The following is a 15908-nucleotide window of genomic DNA, read 5'->3' as shown; positions in this document are numbered from 1 at the left end:
CCCCCTCGTCCCCGTTCTCTTCCCTCCCCCCCCCCTCGTCCCCGTTCTCTTCCCTCCCCCCCCCTCGTCCCCGTTCTCTTCCCTCCCCCCCCCCTCGTCCCCGTTCTCTTCCCTCCCCCCCCCCTCGTCCCCGTTCTCTTCCCTCCCCCCCCCCCCTCGTCCCCGTTCTCTTCCCTCCCCCCCCCTCGTCCCCGTTCTCTTCCCTCCCCCCCCCCTCGTCCCCGTTCTCTTCCCTCCCCCCCCCTCGTCCCCGTTCTCTTCCCTCCCCCCCCCTCGTCCCCGTTCTCTTCCCTCCCCCCCCCTCGTCCCCGTTCTCTTCCCTCCCCCCCCCTCGTCCCCGTTCTCTTCCCTCCCCCCCCCTCGTCCCCGTTCTCTTCCCTCCCCCCCCCTCGTCCCCGTTCTCTTCCCCCCCTCCTCCCCCTCCCCGTTCTCTTCCCCCCCTCCTCCCCCTCCCCGTTCTCTTCCCCCCCTCCTCCCCCTCCCCGTTCTCTTCCCCCCCCTCCCCCTCCCCGTTCTCTTCCCCCCCTCCCCCTCCTCCCCGTTCTCTTCCCCCCCCCTCCCCCTCCTCCCCGTTCTCTTCCCCCCCTCCTCCCCCTCCCCCTCCCCCTCCCCGTTCTCTTCCCCCCCCCTCCCCCTCCCCGTTCTCTTCCCCCCCCTCCCCCTCCCCGTTCTCTTCCCCCCCCTCCCCCTCCCCGTTCTCTTCCCCCCCCCCCCTCCTCCCCGTTCTCTTTCCCCCCCAGCTCCTCCCCGTCTCCCCCCCCCCCAGCTCCTCCCCTTCTCCCCCCCCCCCAGCTCCTCCCCGTCTCCCCCCCCCCCAGCTCCTCCCCGTCTCCCCCCCCCCCCAGCTCCTCCCCGTCTCCCCCCCCCCCAGCTCCTCCCCGTCTCCCCCCCCCCCCAGCTCCTCCCCGTCTCCCCCCCCCCCCAGCTCCTCCCCGTCTCCCCCCCCCCAGCTCCTCCCCGTCTCCCCCCCCCCAGCTCCTCCCCGTCTCCCCCCCCCCCCCAGCTCCTCCCCGTCTCCCCCCCCCCCAGCTCCTCCCCGTCTCCCCCCCCCCCCCAGCTCCTCCCCGTCTCCCCCCCCCCCAGCTCCTCCCCGTCTCCCCCCCCCCCAGCTCCTCCCCGTCTCCCCCCCCCCCAGCTCCTCCCCGTCTCCCCCCCCCCCCAGCTCCTCCCCGTCTCCCCCCCCCCCAGCTCCTCCCCGTCTCCCCCCCCCCCAGCTCCTCCCCGTCTCCCCCCCCCCCAGCTCCTCCCCGTCTCCCCCCCCCCCAGCTCCTCCCCGTCTCCCCCCCCCCCCCCAGCTCCTCCCCGTCTCCCCCCCCCCAGCTCCTCCCCGTCTCCCCCCCCCCCCCCAGCTCCTCCCCGTCTCCCCCCCCCCCCCCAGCTCCTCCCCGTCTCCCCCCCCCCCCAGCTCCTCCCCGTCTCCCCCCCCCCCCCCAGCTCCTCCCCGTCTCCCCCCCCCCCCCCAGCTCCTCCCCGTCTCCCCCCCCCCCAGCTCCTCCCCGTCTCCCCCCCCCCCCAGCTCCTCCCCGTCTCCCCCCCCCCCCAGCTCCTCCCCGTCTCCCCCCCCCCCCCAGCTCCTCCCCGTCTCCCCCCCCCCCCCAGCTCCTCCCCGTCTCCCCCCCCCCCCCAGCTCCTCCCCGTCTCCCCCCCCCCAGCTCCTCCCCGTCTCCCCCCCCCCCCAGCTCCTCCCCGTCTTCCCCCCCCCCAGCTCCTCCCCGTCTTCCCCCCCCCCCAGCTCCTCCCCGTCTCCCCCCCCCCCAGCTCCTCCCCGTCTCCCCCCCCCCCCCAGCTCCTCCCCGTCTCCCCCCCCCCCCCAGCTCCTCCCCGTCTCCCCCCCCCCCCAGCTCCTCCCCGTCTCCCCCCCCCCCCAGCTCCTCCCCGTCTCCCCCCCCCAGCTCCTCCCCGTCTCCCCCCCCCAGCTCCTCCCCGTCTCCCCCCCCCAGCTCCTCCCCGTCTCCCCCCCCCCCCCAGCTCCTCCCCGTCTCCCCCCCCCCCCCAGCTCCTCCCCGTCTCCCCCCCCCCCCCAGCTCCTCCCCGTCTCCCCCCCCCCCCCAGCTCCTCCCCGTCTCCTCCCCCCCCCCAGCTCCTCCCCGTCTCCTCCCCCCCCCCAGCTCCTCCCCGTCTCCTCCCCCCCCCCCAGCTCCTCCCCGTCTCCTCCCCCCCCCCAGCTCCTCCCCGTCTCCTCCCCCCCCCAGCTCCTCCCCGTCTTCCCCCCCCCCCCAGCTCCTCCCCGTCTTCCCCCCCCCAGCTCCTCCCCGTCTCCCCCCCCCCCCCCCAGCTCCTCCCCGTCTCCCCCCCCCCCCCAGCTCCTCCCCGTCTCCCCCCCCCCCCAGCTCCTCCCCGTCTTCCCCCCCCCCCCCAGCTCCTCCCCGTCTCTCCCCCCCCCCCCCCCAGCTCCTCCCCGTCTTCCCTCCCCCCCGCTCCTCCCCGTTCTCCCCCCCTGCTCCCCAGTTCTCCCCACCCCTGCTTCCCCCTGTTCCCCACCCCGGCTTCCCCGTTCCCTCCCTGTTTCCCCCCTGCTTCCCCATTCTACCCCCAACCCGTGGCCCCCATCCAGCCCTCCCTACCCCCTCAGCCCCCACTGTTTCACACGCATCCCTCCTTTTCCCCCCCCCCCCCCATCATCTCTCCTCACCATAGCTCCCCCGCCATGCCGGCCTCCTACTCCCCTATCCCCTGCCCCATCCCTCTCCTCATCTCCTTGCTCCTGTTTTTCCCTCCCCAGCCTTTTCCTTGCTGTCTCTCCTCCCCACCTTCCTGCCCATCCTCCTCATGAATATGGGTAGGAGAGTTCGTTGGAGGAAGACGTTAAAGGAGGCCAGGAACATAGGTCGTTTGTTGGTGTTAGCATCTTCCCAGAAGGTTGAATGCCATGGATCTCCACCTCTGTCTGTCCTGTGCTGTCCTTACACATTCCACATTTGTCAACTGCATCCAGTCCATTACGTCCATCATTTATTTTCTCCTCTGCATTGATCTTTTCTTCCAATAATTGTCCCTGTCTACCTTCTGTGCTAATGATTTGACTGAAATATTGTATCTTTCTCTCTTTGATGTTGGGTATTAATTTCTTCTTTTTTCCAGCCAGTTCCAGCACTTCATCATTAGTCTTTCTGTCTGCAGGATATGCAGAATTTCATCCTATATGTCCACATCTTGAATGCATTCAGCTTATCAAACATCTTTGTTAGTTGTCCATGTCTCCGAGGCATGTAACACAGGTGACAAAATGTCGCGCTTCAGCATTCTTTTCCTAAGAGTCAGGTTGGTTTCTTTGATGTTAACATGTCCTTCATTCTGACAGAGCTGGTCTTGGCTATCTCAATTCTCTTTCGGATCTCACAATCACATCTCCCATCATTTGTGATGATCTGTCCAAGGTATGCAAACCTTTTTACTTGTTCCAGGACTTGTCCATTTACTTCAATTTTCACTTCCGGGGTTAGGTCTCTGCTTATCACCATTGTCTTGGTTGTCTTCACATTCATTCTTAATTCATGTTCCACACTCCTTACTTTCTTCGGATTTTCCTATAGTGCCGCTTCTGACTCTGGAATGAATGCAGTGTTATCTGCATATCTCAAGTTGTTGACATTTAACCCACCAATGCTGCACACCAGCGGGCACACACTGGGACCTCGCTTCGGCTGGCGTGCTAGACTAAGTGAGCAGGAACAGCAACTTCGCAAGATACCGGCGGTTGAGGGAGATGAACTCACTGCTCAGAGTCAATGGCTCAGAAGGCACACCAGCAAAATGTGTGAAACATCTAAGGCAGAGTCTTGACGTTTAACGACAAATGGCCGTTCACCTTGTAAGAGTCAGAATACTCACCAAGTATCACCCATAGTTAGTCATGGAATCGAGTCGTCGGCTGCCCCTCAATTTGAGGATGGCATCAACTCAGGTCGTGAGTTTCATGTAACTGAACAGGCTGATTCTTCACCAGCAGATGGGGCAGGATGACCCACTAGGTAGTGGAATCCGGAATGCAGGATTTGCTTCGTTTCTTTTCTTTGCTGCAGCTCTGCCTCATTATTAAGGTGTTTGGACTCAAATCATGATGCAGCTTGATGGATACGTTGTCTCCATTTTGAACAGTTGGTAGCAGGTTCCTCCCAGTCATCAATGTCAATGCTGCCAATCTTCAAAGAGAGCTTCAAAGTGTCTTTGAAGCATTTTCTTTGTCCTTCCCTGGAACGCTGGCCATTTGAAAGTTGAGAAAACAGGACCTGGTGGGGGAGATGGTTTTTGGCCATCTGGACACTACGTCCAGTCCATCGAAGTTGGTTTTGCAGGAATTTTGCCTGAATGCTTGTGGAGCTGGAGTCAAGTAGGACAGTAGCATTTTTGTTTGGTCCTCCCATTGAATCCGGAGGATCCGGCGGAGGCATTGCGGATGGAATTTCTGTAGTGCTTTTGCGTGTTGCTGATGCACAGTCCAGGTTTCACTGCAGTACAGGTGTTTGGTGACAACAACTGCTCTGTGCACTAGGAATTTTGTTGACTTGCCGAGGTCTTTGTTGTCAAACACTTGCTGCCGTAATTTGTAGAAAGTTGAGCTGGTGCAGCTGATCTGGTGTTAGATCTCTGTCAATGATGGCCTTTTAAGAGAAGTGACTGCCAAAATATGGGAAGTGCTCAATATATTCCAAAGTCTCTCCTTTAAACATATATGGGAGGTGGAATATTTGGCTGACCAGATGTGAGCTGATATGAGTTTTGATTTGGCAACATTCAAGGAGAGGCCAAGTCTCTTGTTGCAGAATTGAGGAGATTGAGAGTGGCTTGCAAATCTGGTGCAGAGTGGGCAACGACACTGCAGTCATTTGCAACTATGGATATTGCATGTCTATGGTGCTCAGTTTAGTTTTGGCACGGAGGTGAGATTTCCATCTAGGTGGTATTTAGTACACCAGAGGGCAGTTAACCTTTAATGAGGTGAATAGCCCTGCCAGGTAGATTGTAAATAGTATGGGGATTGTCGCACAGTCTTGCTTGACCCCAGTCTGGATTTTGAAAGTATCTGTTTCGGATCTCCCATTGAAGACGGTTGCAGTCATATCATCATGGAGTAATTGCAGGATTGTGAAGCAGTTTCTTGTACATCCGAATCTTTGGAGCACAATCCACGGAGCCTCACAATTTACTGAGTCAGATGCTTTGGGCAGCTCAATGAATGTAATGAAGAGTTCCTAGTGTTCTCAACATTTTTCTTGGATTTGTCTGGCAACAAACACCATGTCGGTTCCTCTGGAAGGTCTAAAGATATACTGTGTCTCTGGGAGGATTTCCTCAGCCACAGGAAGCAGGCGATTCAGAAGAATGCACGTCCGAATTTGCCCTGCTATGGATGAGAGCGAAATACCTTGATAGTTTCCACAGCATGATTTATCTCCCTTCTTGAAGGAATCTAGTATAGACAGGAGAACAGTGGTCTCAGAGGAAAGTGTACAAGGTGAGATGAAATTTTGAAATTTCCGTGGATGATTCCACGATGATCCTAGTGAGCAGTTTTGGCAGTTGAGAGCTGGTGACAACACTACTTTATTGGTTCAGCCAAATCTGGCGGTGAATGGTTAAATCTGTTGTCTGCCATATCGTTCAAGTCTGCATCCCTTGGACTTGAGTGGAGATGAGGGCTGTACCAGGGTGAGAGAAAATAATGGTTTTAATGGGGACTAGGGCATCATTGGAAGAGGTGAGGGTGGGGTTGAGCAAATCAGTAGCTGCAGCGATGTTGTGAATGGAGAGCCAAAAGCTAGACATTTGCGATTTTGAAAGTGCAGTTGTAAGTAAATTGAGGGAGAGTGCTTTTATAAGGTGCAGACACAGAAGGAAGTAGGATTGTGAAGGAGAAGACTGATGTAGGTGGAGAGTGTTAGAAGGAAGTGATCTGAGGTTGCCTTATTTGTGGTTGGCACGATGGGAGTGGCAAGGTCAAGAGGATGGCCATAAGTGCGTGTTGGGGAGTTTATATGGAGGGAGAGATTGAGGGAGGCTAGGAGGGCAGTGAACACAGGAGCGAGAGCTGGCTGAATTGTGATGAAGATTGAAGTCACCGAAGATAAGAAGTCATTCAGTGCAGAGGCTGAAGGAGAAGAGCTGAAGATATGTAATTGAGAAACTTAGCGTGGTACTTAGGGTGGTAGAGAATGAGAAATTTAAAGGCGAGGCAAGAGGGATGGAACAAGATGAGGAGCTCAAGGGAGGAGAAGGTGCCAGAGAAGTAGGGGGATAAATCAAGGTGTGATTTGGTGATCAGGGCCACACCTCCACCAGGGTGGTTTGTGCAAAGCAGGTAGTGGAAAGTTTATCTTTTCAGGAAGGCTTTGGTAAGGGGTAAGGTGTCATCACCCATGATCCTAGTTTCAATTAAAGCCTGGATATTGATGCGATCATCCACAATAAGGTTGTGGATGATGGTGTTTTTTTCCCCCCAAGAGAATGGAAATACAGCGGGGTCAGTGGTGCTGAATGGGTCAAGAAGGAGGTTGATGTGGTTTGTCCCAGTGAGTGTCCTGCGTGGGAAGGTTTGTGAGACAGAAGGAAAGATTGCTGCTCGTAAGGAGGCAACGACTGATGCCTCCATCGCCCCTTTGGAGAATGCTGATACGGGTACACAGTGAAGCTGTGGCCTTATTTGGGGGGGCAATCAAGCCTGGGATGGCAGCAGGAGAGCAGGAAGGTTGAGGAGTAGTAATGGATTGAGGTATGGATTGTAGGCTTTAAAATTCAATTATACTACACTAGCATTGGTGCAAAATCAAGCTTGCTTTGCACTAGTGTTAAATTTGTGCATTGCTGAAAAAAGACATGCTGTCAAAGCTTTTCATCTTGTACTCATCAGGACAGATGCAAGGAAGTCAAATTTCAAAGGGAGCACCAATTTATGTATGAGAAAAGGGGTGCTGATTGGTTGGTAAGTAGACTCTGGTCAAGGCATTGTCATGGAGAATGCACCAGGGAACTATTATCCCCCAAGCTTTTGTTTAATTCAAAAAAAGCACAGTGCTTGGACATGTTCCGTTTGCCTGCAGAGGATAGGTCCCTGTGTATGAATATATGTAGGTTCTGGCAAGCATAAATGAGCCACATTTGCGAGCCTGACTGAGTCTTAAATTGGTTGCTGGCAACTTGGGATTGTTCAGGAAGTGCTGTCCAATCGGGGAATCACATCTAACATTAGACAATATCTTCTGAGTTTTGCAAGTATGGGCTGGTTGAGTATAATCAGTACTCTGCCTTTTGTGCACAGCCGAAGGGATGTGCAGTTTGATACGATCCGCCAGTCGTTGGGATGTACGGCCTATGTACCAACTGGCATTGCGCCAGCACTGAAATTCATATACCACATTACTCATTTGTGTGGTCGACAGAATGTCTTTTTGGCTTGACGGCAGCATCCTGTTAGTTTTGCTATTGCATAGCAGTGTGAAACGGCTAGTTTCACCTGTTGTTCAAGTTTTTGAGATACCTTACCTTTCCAAGCTAATTTTGAGGTGGAGTGGGCACTTTTCAGGTCTGTAAGTGGCAATCTTGGGCCCATTCATGAATATGCCCGATATACAGCATGCAATGATCTCACTGGGCTAGCCATTATCCCACAGGCACAAAACTTTGAAATATAGTATACATTGAGGAGGATGCTAACGCACTCAGAAGGACAGAGGCTGGTGAAATGGGCAGACGCATGATAGATTGAGAAAATTGTGATGTGATTCATTTTGGTAGGATGAGTAAGTAAGGAGAAACTATTTCCACTGATAAAAGGGTCGGTAAGCAGAGGACATAGATTTAAGGTAATTGACAAAAGAACCAGAAGTGATACGAAGGAAAGGAAATTACGCAGTGAGTTATGATCTGGAATGCACTGCCTAAAGGGGTACTGGAAGCAGATTCAATAATAACTTTCAACTGTGGGGAAAAAGCAGAAGTGTGGGACTAATGGATAGCTCTTTCAAAGAGCAGGCATGATGAGATGAATAACCTTTTTCTGTGCTGTATCTTTCTATAAATAAATGCATTGCTGGAAATATTTTGGGTGCCCTGTTTTCAATGTGGCACAATTGTATTTTGTTTCCCTTTGGAGGGAGAATGAATTTGTGCTCATCAGAGTGAGGGATGATGCAGGCATTTTACAAACTTGGTGTAGCACTGGCCATGTCAAGCAATTGTTGTTTGCACTAATGTTGCACTTTATTGGTTTTTTAATGTAGAAATTATACCCATTCGATAGCAACACAATCAGTTACACACTATAAACTGCAGCAGTCAAACAGTGTTATGGAAGGTGTGCTGAGTTATTGATATCACAGTAGCCTAGAAGCTATAACTGTCATATTGACGGCCTCATAGTTTTGTTTTGTTTTGTTTTAACAATTAGACCATGAAGCGAGTACGTACAGAACAGATTCAGGCTGCAGTGGCTCATTACCTCCGAAGAAGACAATATGTAGACTCTGATGGAGCCCTGAAGCAAGGACCCAAGTTTTCTCAGACTGCAGAAGAAATGGCAACCAACTTAACAGGTACACCAAAGGCAAAGTCAAGCATTGACATGAATTATTACATCTGTTTTGAGGACTAGGTGTCAGCATCAAGCTAGACAGTAAAGCTCCTTGTTGATAGGGGCAGATGAAGTAAATAGAGTGAGAAGAGGCCGTGTGGAGCTTAGACTGATTGGGGCCAAATGGTCCGTTGCACCTTAAACCTACCCTGCTGCCCCAATTTAGAAGAGCACCTCCCCACCACTGCATTAGTTTAACATTCCAATTCCTGTACCAGCCATCTGCACTTCATAATTTACATTTCTACAGCACCTTTAATATAGTAAAGCATCTCTAGACATTTCAGAGAGGGAACGGGCACGGAGGAGTAATAGAAGAGTTGGATGGGGCACCCGTACTGTGGAGGTCATTTAAGCTGTTGGTAAGTATGCGAACTTGCCATTATATTTACTGAAGCATCGTGAATTGCACACAGATTTGTGCTGTGAACTCTCACTTAAGGAGCAGTGTTAAGACTTGTGTTACGACCAGGTGAGAAAGGTGTCTAGGGGTTTCTTTCAGCCTTCATCTGGTCTTACTGTAACAGGATTTAATTTTTAAACACGGTGTTTTGAGCTCCCCTTTTAGTGTATCCTTGTTCACTGCTTTCCAATTATAAGGCAAAGACATGGACAGACATTCTTGGGTTTAAAGAAGAAAAGTGACATTTATTTAAACTTAAACTTTAATTCGGTGAACACCTATGGCTACATGACGTGCCCACGATAGCATGCACATGCGATACTACCATGCAAACAGGGACAGAAAAGAGCAGAAGAAAAAATTTGAGACTATCTCTGAAGGGGTTTTTTTTTTTACTGTGCTTCGAGCTCGCTGTAGAGTCCTTGATTGTAGGTAGTCTTGCTTTTCATTGGGGCCCAGTATTCTTAAACCTTGTTCACTGTAGGAGATTTTTCTCTCTCGGGGTTCATGTATCTTCAATGGGTCTTCAGTTCCATGAGAAAGAGATGAAAGCAGACAGGAGAGGCTGCACTGAGCCAGCCACAAGAGGTCTTTTTAGTCCAGGAGCAAACAGATTTCTGCCTTCAAACATTGTTTCTCCAGTTTAAAAAAACTCCCCTAGTTGGCCAGCAGGTGGTCACGTGACTGACTGACTGGTTTGACCTAGGTCTCTTCTGTATTGGGAGCATCTTAGCAGTCAACCTGGAATGCTAGCTTCTCCACCTTCAACGTCTGGTAATCAAAAGTTCGTTGTGGATTAAATTGGAGCAGGGAGTGGCCCCTTTGTCCTTTCCAAGTACTGTATGTTATGATGCAGATATCTTTCCAGTCAAGCGTCTGATGTTTTTTTTTAAAGCAAGTTCTTTCTTTACTCCAGTAATAGTTTAGAAAAATCATTGTTCTTGTGGCGAAATTAATGTGCCTCATTCTTGGCAGGTGGGGGGCCTGCATGACACTTATTCTTCTGAGAAAGACAGAGAGATGACTTTCAACCCATCAATCTGAAGTGAAATCCCAGGGGCTGAATTAACACGGTTAAAAAGTAATCCAGGCAAATTCCAATCCCTTTCCCTTTGATTTTATTTTTCACATCAGCAAAGTTGGTGGAAAAAAAACAAATCATTGGCTCAAACTCTTCAGTTGCCTTGTGTACACAATAAAGGGTACTTTTTTCCCAGCTGCTCCATATTTTTTAAGTTATAAAACTTTGGGCGGCGCAGTGGTTAGCACCGCAGCCTCACAGCTCCAGCGACCCGGGTTCAATTCTGGGTACTGCCTGTGAGGAGTTTGCAAGTTCTCCCTGTGTCTGCGTGGGTTTTCTCCGGGTGCTCCGGTTTCCTCCCACAAGCCAAAAGACTTGCAGGTTGATAGGTAAATTGGCCATTATAAATTGCCCCTAGTATAGGTAGGTGGTAGGGAAATATAGGGACAGGTGGGGATGTGGTAGGAATATGGGATTAGTGTACGATTAGTATAAATGAGTGGTTGATGGTCGGCACAGACTTGGTGGGCCGAAGGGCCTGTTTCAGTGCTGTATCATTAAACTAAACTAAACTTAAGCAAGGAGTCCTAGAATGTAGGTTTCACCTTGTTGCACCACTGAGTTTTAAACAGTACTTGAAACTGAGCTGTTGGAGCAGGTAGAATGTTTTACAGCAGGCGGGGCTGACCAACCCCCCATGAAGCCCAGGCAACTGTCCTATTTGCTTTCTTAATATTGTTAGAGAATTGGTGGATATATCCTAATTTAGAATCTTTTCTTTTCATTCATTCTCTGGATATGGGTGTTGCTAGTAAGGCTGGCATTTATTGCCCAACCCTTGTTGCCCTTTAGAAAATGGTGGGTCACTGCAGTTCATTTGCTGAAGGTGCTCCCACAATGCTATTAGGTAAGGAGTTCTGCAGTGACACTGAAGGGACAGCGATACATGTCCAATTCAGGATGGTGTGACAATGCACTTGCTGCCCTTGCCCTTTTAGGTCGTGGGTTTGGAGGGTGCTGTCAAAGAAACCTCAGCAAATTGCTGCAGTGCATTCTGTAGATAATATGCACTGCAGTTCTTATTATCGTTAAGAGAATTGGTGGATATATCCTAAATTGAAATCTGCTGGTATTGGCAATTTGAGGGGAATCCAAATGAATGAGAGCATGGGTTTAAACTTCTTATGTGGTCCATGAGGTTGAATGGCTTGGGTGTACCAGTTTAATTAAAATGGTGGGGGGGTGGGGCGCGGGGCTACAGGGTAATTGCAGGTCAGCACACATGGGGATCCAACTGTTGCATCAGCTGCTTGGGAGAGCCACTGACATTCAGAACTAATTACAAAAATGCTGGGATATACCAGTGGCACGATTCTGAAACTTGCAAATGGAGCACAGCGTGCCGCAAAGTACTGATTGTTTGGCTGCCCATTCCATGTTGAAGGCATTCACTATTCAGTGTTACTAATGTGCTAGACTTTAAACGTAGAAGCTTTAAATATGGTAACCGACCTCTTCCCAATTCACATCCAGCTGCATTTTCAAAATCCCAACTGTCTAGCCCTTGGCCTACCATTCACCATGACATTTCTGCAGCTACTGATCTGCTCAACCACACCTTCACCTCGACCTTTAATGCCCTAGACCCCATTAAAGCCATTACTCTCTCTCACCCTGATGTGGCACTCATTTCCACTCCCCTAAGCCCAGGAAATGCTGGCTTGAACAGTATGGTGGCCAATTGATTTAGTTATCTACTGCCAGATTTGGTTAGATCACGTAAAGCATAACTAGGTCCTGCTCTTATCTGCCAAAGCTGTTCACTATTCCAAGATCATCTTAGAATGCAAAGATAATCCCGGCTGCTTTTCTCTACTGCAAGCCATCTTAAACCCCTCTTCCCTGCATCCAGCAAGTACGAGGAGCTTGTGGACTTCTTGTCACGAAGATTGAGATTATTTGATCAGCTGCATCTGTCACTTTCCTACCTTTCCTTAGCCCACTGGATCGAATCTCCTAACGTTCACCCCTGCCCTAGCCTGCACTCGCATCTTTCTCAATGGTTCCCTCACCTCGGGTACTGCCCCCATCTCCTTCAAATCTGCCGTCATCCCCCCATGCCCCCCCCCCCAAAAAAAACCCTCACCTCTCCATCCTTACAAACCACTGCCTCATCTCCAAACTCCTTTTCTTAAGTCCTTGAATGTGCTGTCAGCTCCCAAATCCCTGCCCTTTTTTCCCAGAGCTCCATGTTTGAATTCTGGTTCCCAGCCTGCCACAGTACCAAAAAGGCTCTTATCAAAGTCACAAATGACATCCTACGTGACTGTGACAAAGGTAAATTATCCCTCCTTGCCCTGCTCTCCCTGTCTAGCCTTTCACACAGCTGACCACACCATTCTCCTCCACAGTCATCCAGCTGGGTGGGACTGCACTCGCCTGGTTTCATTATTATCTATCCAGTTGTAGCTAGAGAATCAACTGCAATCGCTTCTCTTTCTGCTCTTGCACTATTACCTGGTGTCCGTCAAGGTTCTATCCTTGGTCCCCTCCTATTTCTGATCTGCATGCTACCCCTCGTCAACGTCATCTGAAACCGCAGCGTTAGTTTCCATGTGTACACTGATGACACTCAGCTCTACTTCAGTACCACCTCTGTCAACCCCTCCATTCTTTAAATTGTCAGACTGCTTGTCCTATATCCAGTACTGGATGAGCAGAAATTGCGCCCCCCCCCCACAACTAAATATTGGGAAGACGTGAGTCATTGTCTTCAGTGCCCCCACCAAACTCTGTTCCCTGGCCACTGACTCCATCCTTCTCCCTAGCAACTGTCTGAAGCTGAACCAGATTGTTCACAACCATGGTATCATATTTGACCCCAGGATGAGCTTCTGACCACATACGCTCCATTACTAAGATCATCTATTTCCATCTACATATCATTGCATGACTCCACCCCTGCCTCAGCTCATCTGCTGATGAAACCCTCATTCATGCCTTGTTACCCTAGGCTTGACTATTCCAGTGCTCTCCTGGCTGGCCTTGCGCGTTCTTTTTTATTTTTATTTTAGAGATACAGCACTGAAACAGGCCCTTCAACCCATCGAGTCTGTGCCGACCAACAACAACCCATTTATACTAATCCTACATTAATCCCATGTTCCTACCACATCCCCACCTTCCCTTACTTCCCCTACCACCTACCTATACTAGGGGCAATTTACAATGGCCAATTTACCTATCAACCTGCAAGTCTTTGGCTGTGGGAGGAAACCGGAGCACCCGGCGAAAACCCACACAGACGCAGGGAGAACTTGCAAACTCCACACAGGCAGTACCCAGAATCGAATCCGGGTTGCTGGAGCTGTGAGGCTGCGGTGCTAACCACAGCGCCACTGTGCCGCCCTTGTGTAAGTTGAGGTTGTCTAAAACTCTGCTGCCTGTATCCTCACGCGCACCAAGTCCTGTTCACTGATCAACTTGTGCTCAGTGACCTCCATTGGCTGCTGGTTAAGCAATGCCTCGATTTTAAAATTGTCATCCTAGTTTTCAGATCCCTCCATGGCTTCACCCCTCCCAATTTCTAATTTCCTCCAGCCCTGCAACCCTCTAATATATCTGCAGTCGTCCAATTCTGGCCTCTTGAGCATCCCCGATTTTGATTGCTCCACCATTGGCAGCCGTATCTTCAGCTGCAAGTCCCTAAGCTCTGGCATTCCCTCCCTAAACCTCTCTGACTCTCTCCCTCTCTTTCCTTAAAATCTGTCTCTTTGACCAAGCTTTTGACCATCTGCCCTAATATCTCCTTATTTGGCTTAGTGGCAAATTTCGTTTGCTCCTGTGAAATGCCTTGGGACATTTTACTATATTAAAGGTGCTATATAAATGCAAGTTGTTGCTATATTTATAGTTATCCCATTTTTTTCACATTCACTCCATCATTGCTGAAATGTATGAAAAGGGACAGGCACTGGTTGGTTTTATTGTGGTTTTTATAAAAATGTTACAAAACTAAAAACCTAAATCCCAGTTAGGAATGTCACGAGCAGCTTTTACACAGATGCTTGTCTGATTCTGGGAGACCAATGCCTGTGAGACAGCTTCTTGTGGTTCCACTTATTCACAGCTCTCTTACATCAGCAGTAAGCACACAAAATCACTTGGTCTTCAAAATTGGGATTAAGCAGCAGGATAAAAGCAGCTACAGGAAGTGTGGGTTCACAAAGGACTTGTGGCTAAAAATAAAACACGTGGGATCCAAAATGAAGAGTTTTTGAAATGTTAATTAACTCGTGATATACAGCACAGGATAGTTATCAACGTCAGTAGTTCTAATTGGGCAGTTGCAATTCCTAGGGGAATGATCGTGAGAAACTTGCTTGTTGTAATACTGACTTTGATGCAATGTTTACAATGTTTGAGGTTTTAAACAGCATGATTTATATTAAAATTAGGTTGCTTTGAAGAGACCTCTATGATTTTGAAGTAATCTGTAGTCCTGAAGTAATTGAACAGACGAATAAAAGTTAATACCGGGAAATGAACGATAATATATATTGGAAATATTGCAAAGTGGGTGGTACTTTGAATACTCTAATAATCTGTACTTAACACATCATTTATATATTGGGGAAATGGGCTCAACCCAATGGACTTTATAAGCAAGTGCATGTTGTAGGCAAAAGTTTTAATAGAATTAAATGAGATAACATGTGCAAACGCATGTTGCATTAGAGATGATCTGGGTTGCAGGTGTCTCAGATCTGGTATGACTCTAACCATTCTGATGGGATGGAAGTCTCTTTGCCACCTGTATCCACTTCCCATATTAATGAATTAAGTCACAGAAAATTGTGCACTGGTGCTAAAGATGGCAACTGGGCAATAGGTTTATCTTTAAACAAAAGGTAGCAAAAAAGTTGTTTATATTTGATCAGATATATATGTTGCTACTTTTTTATGGACCCCAGCAGGGTATGGTAGCCCAGTGATTATGGTACTGGACTAGCAACCCAGAGGTCATGAGTTCAAATTGGATCATGGCAAATGAATTCTATAAATCTGGTCATTTGTGGACTGACTGCAGAAAGTGACCACGTAAACTGTTGGATTATTGCACGTGCTGTATCTCTCTATGACTCTATAACCTAACTAGTTCACGAATGTTCTTCAGGGAAAGGAACCTGTCCCGCCTACCTGGTCCGATAGCCTACATGTTACTCCAGTCCCACACAATGTGCTTGAATCTTAATGCCCTTGGGGCAACTAGGGATGAGTAATAAATACAGCCTTGCCATTCGCTCTCATATTCCAGGAACAAGTGATCATGGTACTGGACCAGCAATCCAGAGACCGTGAGTTCAAATTGCATTATGGAATTTAAAATGTATCTAAGACAATTGCAATGCTGGACCTTGGCAAGTAATGTGCTAGATTGTTCGAGACGTCCAAGGAATGTATTAATGACTTGCTTTCAGTAATGTATGGTTTATACTGTGCCAGATCTACATATTGATGCTCTCAGGGCACTTTTGGCAAAAGTGGGCAACTGGCATACCAAGAGGTGTGTGCAATCTTTGTATATGTGCAGTTAGTGTCAAGTTGTTTTGCAGCATTCTGTGTCCAGAAGTATACCTAAGGTCACCATTGGAGTAGTCAGGGAGGGGTTGGCAAGGATCCATACATGTAATACAATACCCTAAATGCTGTCTGAACTATCTGGGTTTGTTTTTCTGAGGCAGTTTCTGTCGGGCACCAGCTGAAACTTCCATTCCAGCAGGATTTTTCTCAGTCTAACTACCAGTTTACACTACAGTCTGAGGCAAACCCTTTGAAGAAAGGGGTCATCACATGTGCTCGACAGAAATGCACTACATTAGTAACCAATGCTGATTTGTAAATGTAGTATGGTATTC

At 49.7% G+C, this 15908-nt stretch overlaps 1 protein-coding gene across 1 annotated transcript in view; it reads left to right on the top strand.

Annotated features, from left to right (window-relative positions):
* Positions 1-15908, top strand: part of taf5l (TAF5-like RNA polymerase II, p300/CBP-associated factor (PCAF)-associated factor) — a 33797-nt gene that overhangs the window by 2591 nt on the left and 15298 nt on the right. The window contains exon 2 of the mRNA XM_068044422.1: positions 8384-8528. Within this exon, the coding sequence (XP_067900523.1) occupies positions 8387-8528 (142 nt within the window). The 5' untranslated portion in view covers positions 8384-8386. The remainder of the gene's footprint in view (positions 1-8383; positions 8529-15908) is intronic.

This window comes from Heterodontus francisci, chromosome 13 (genome assembly GCF_036365525.1).
Source record: "Heterodontus francisci isolate sHetFra1 chromosome 13, sHetFra1.hap1, whole genome shotgun sequence".
Taxonomy (NCBI): domain Eukaryota; kingdom Metazoa; phylum Chordata; class Chondrichthyes; order Heterodontiformes; family Heterodontidae; genus Heterodontus; species Heterodontus francisci.
Note: the sequence above shows the minus strand (reverse complement) of the source record. Positions and strands in the feature narration are given on the sequence as shown.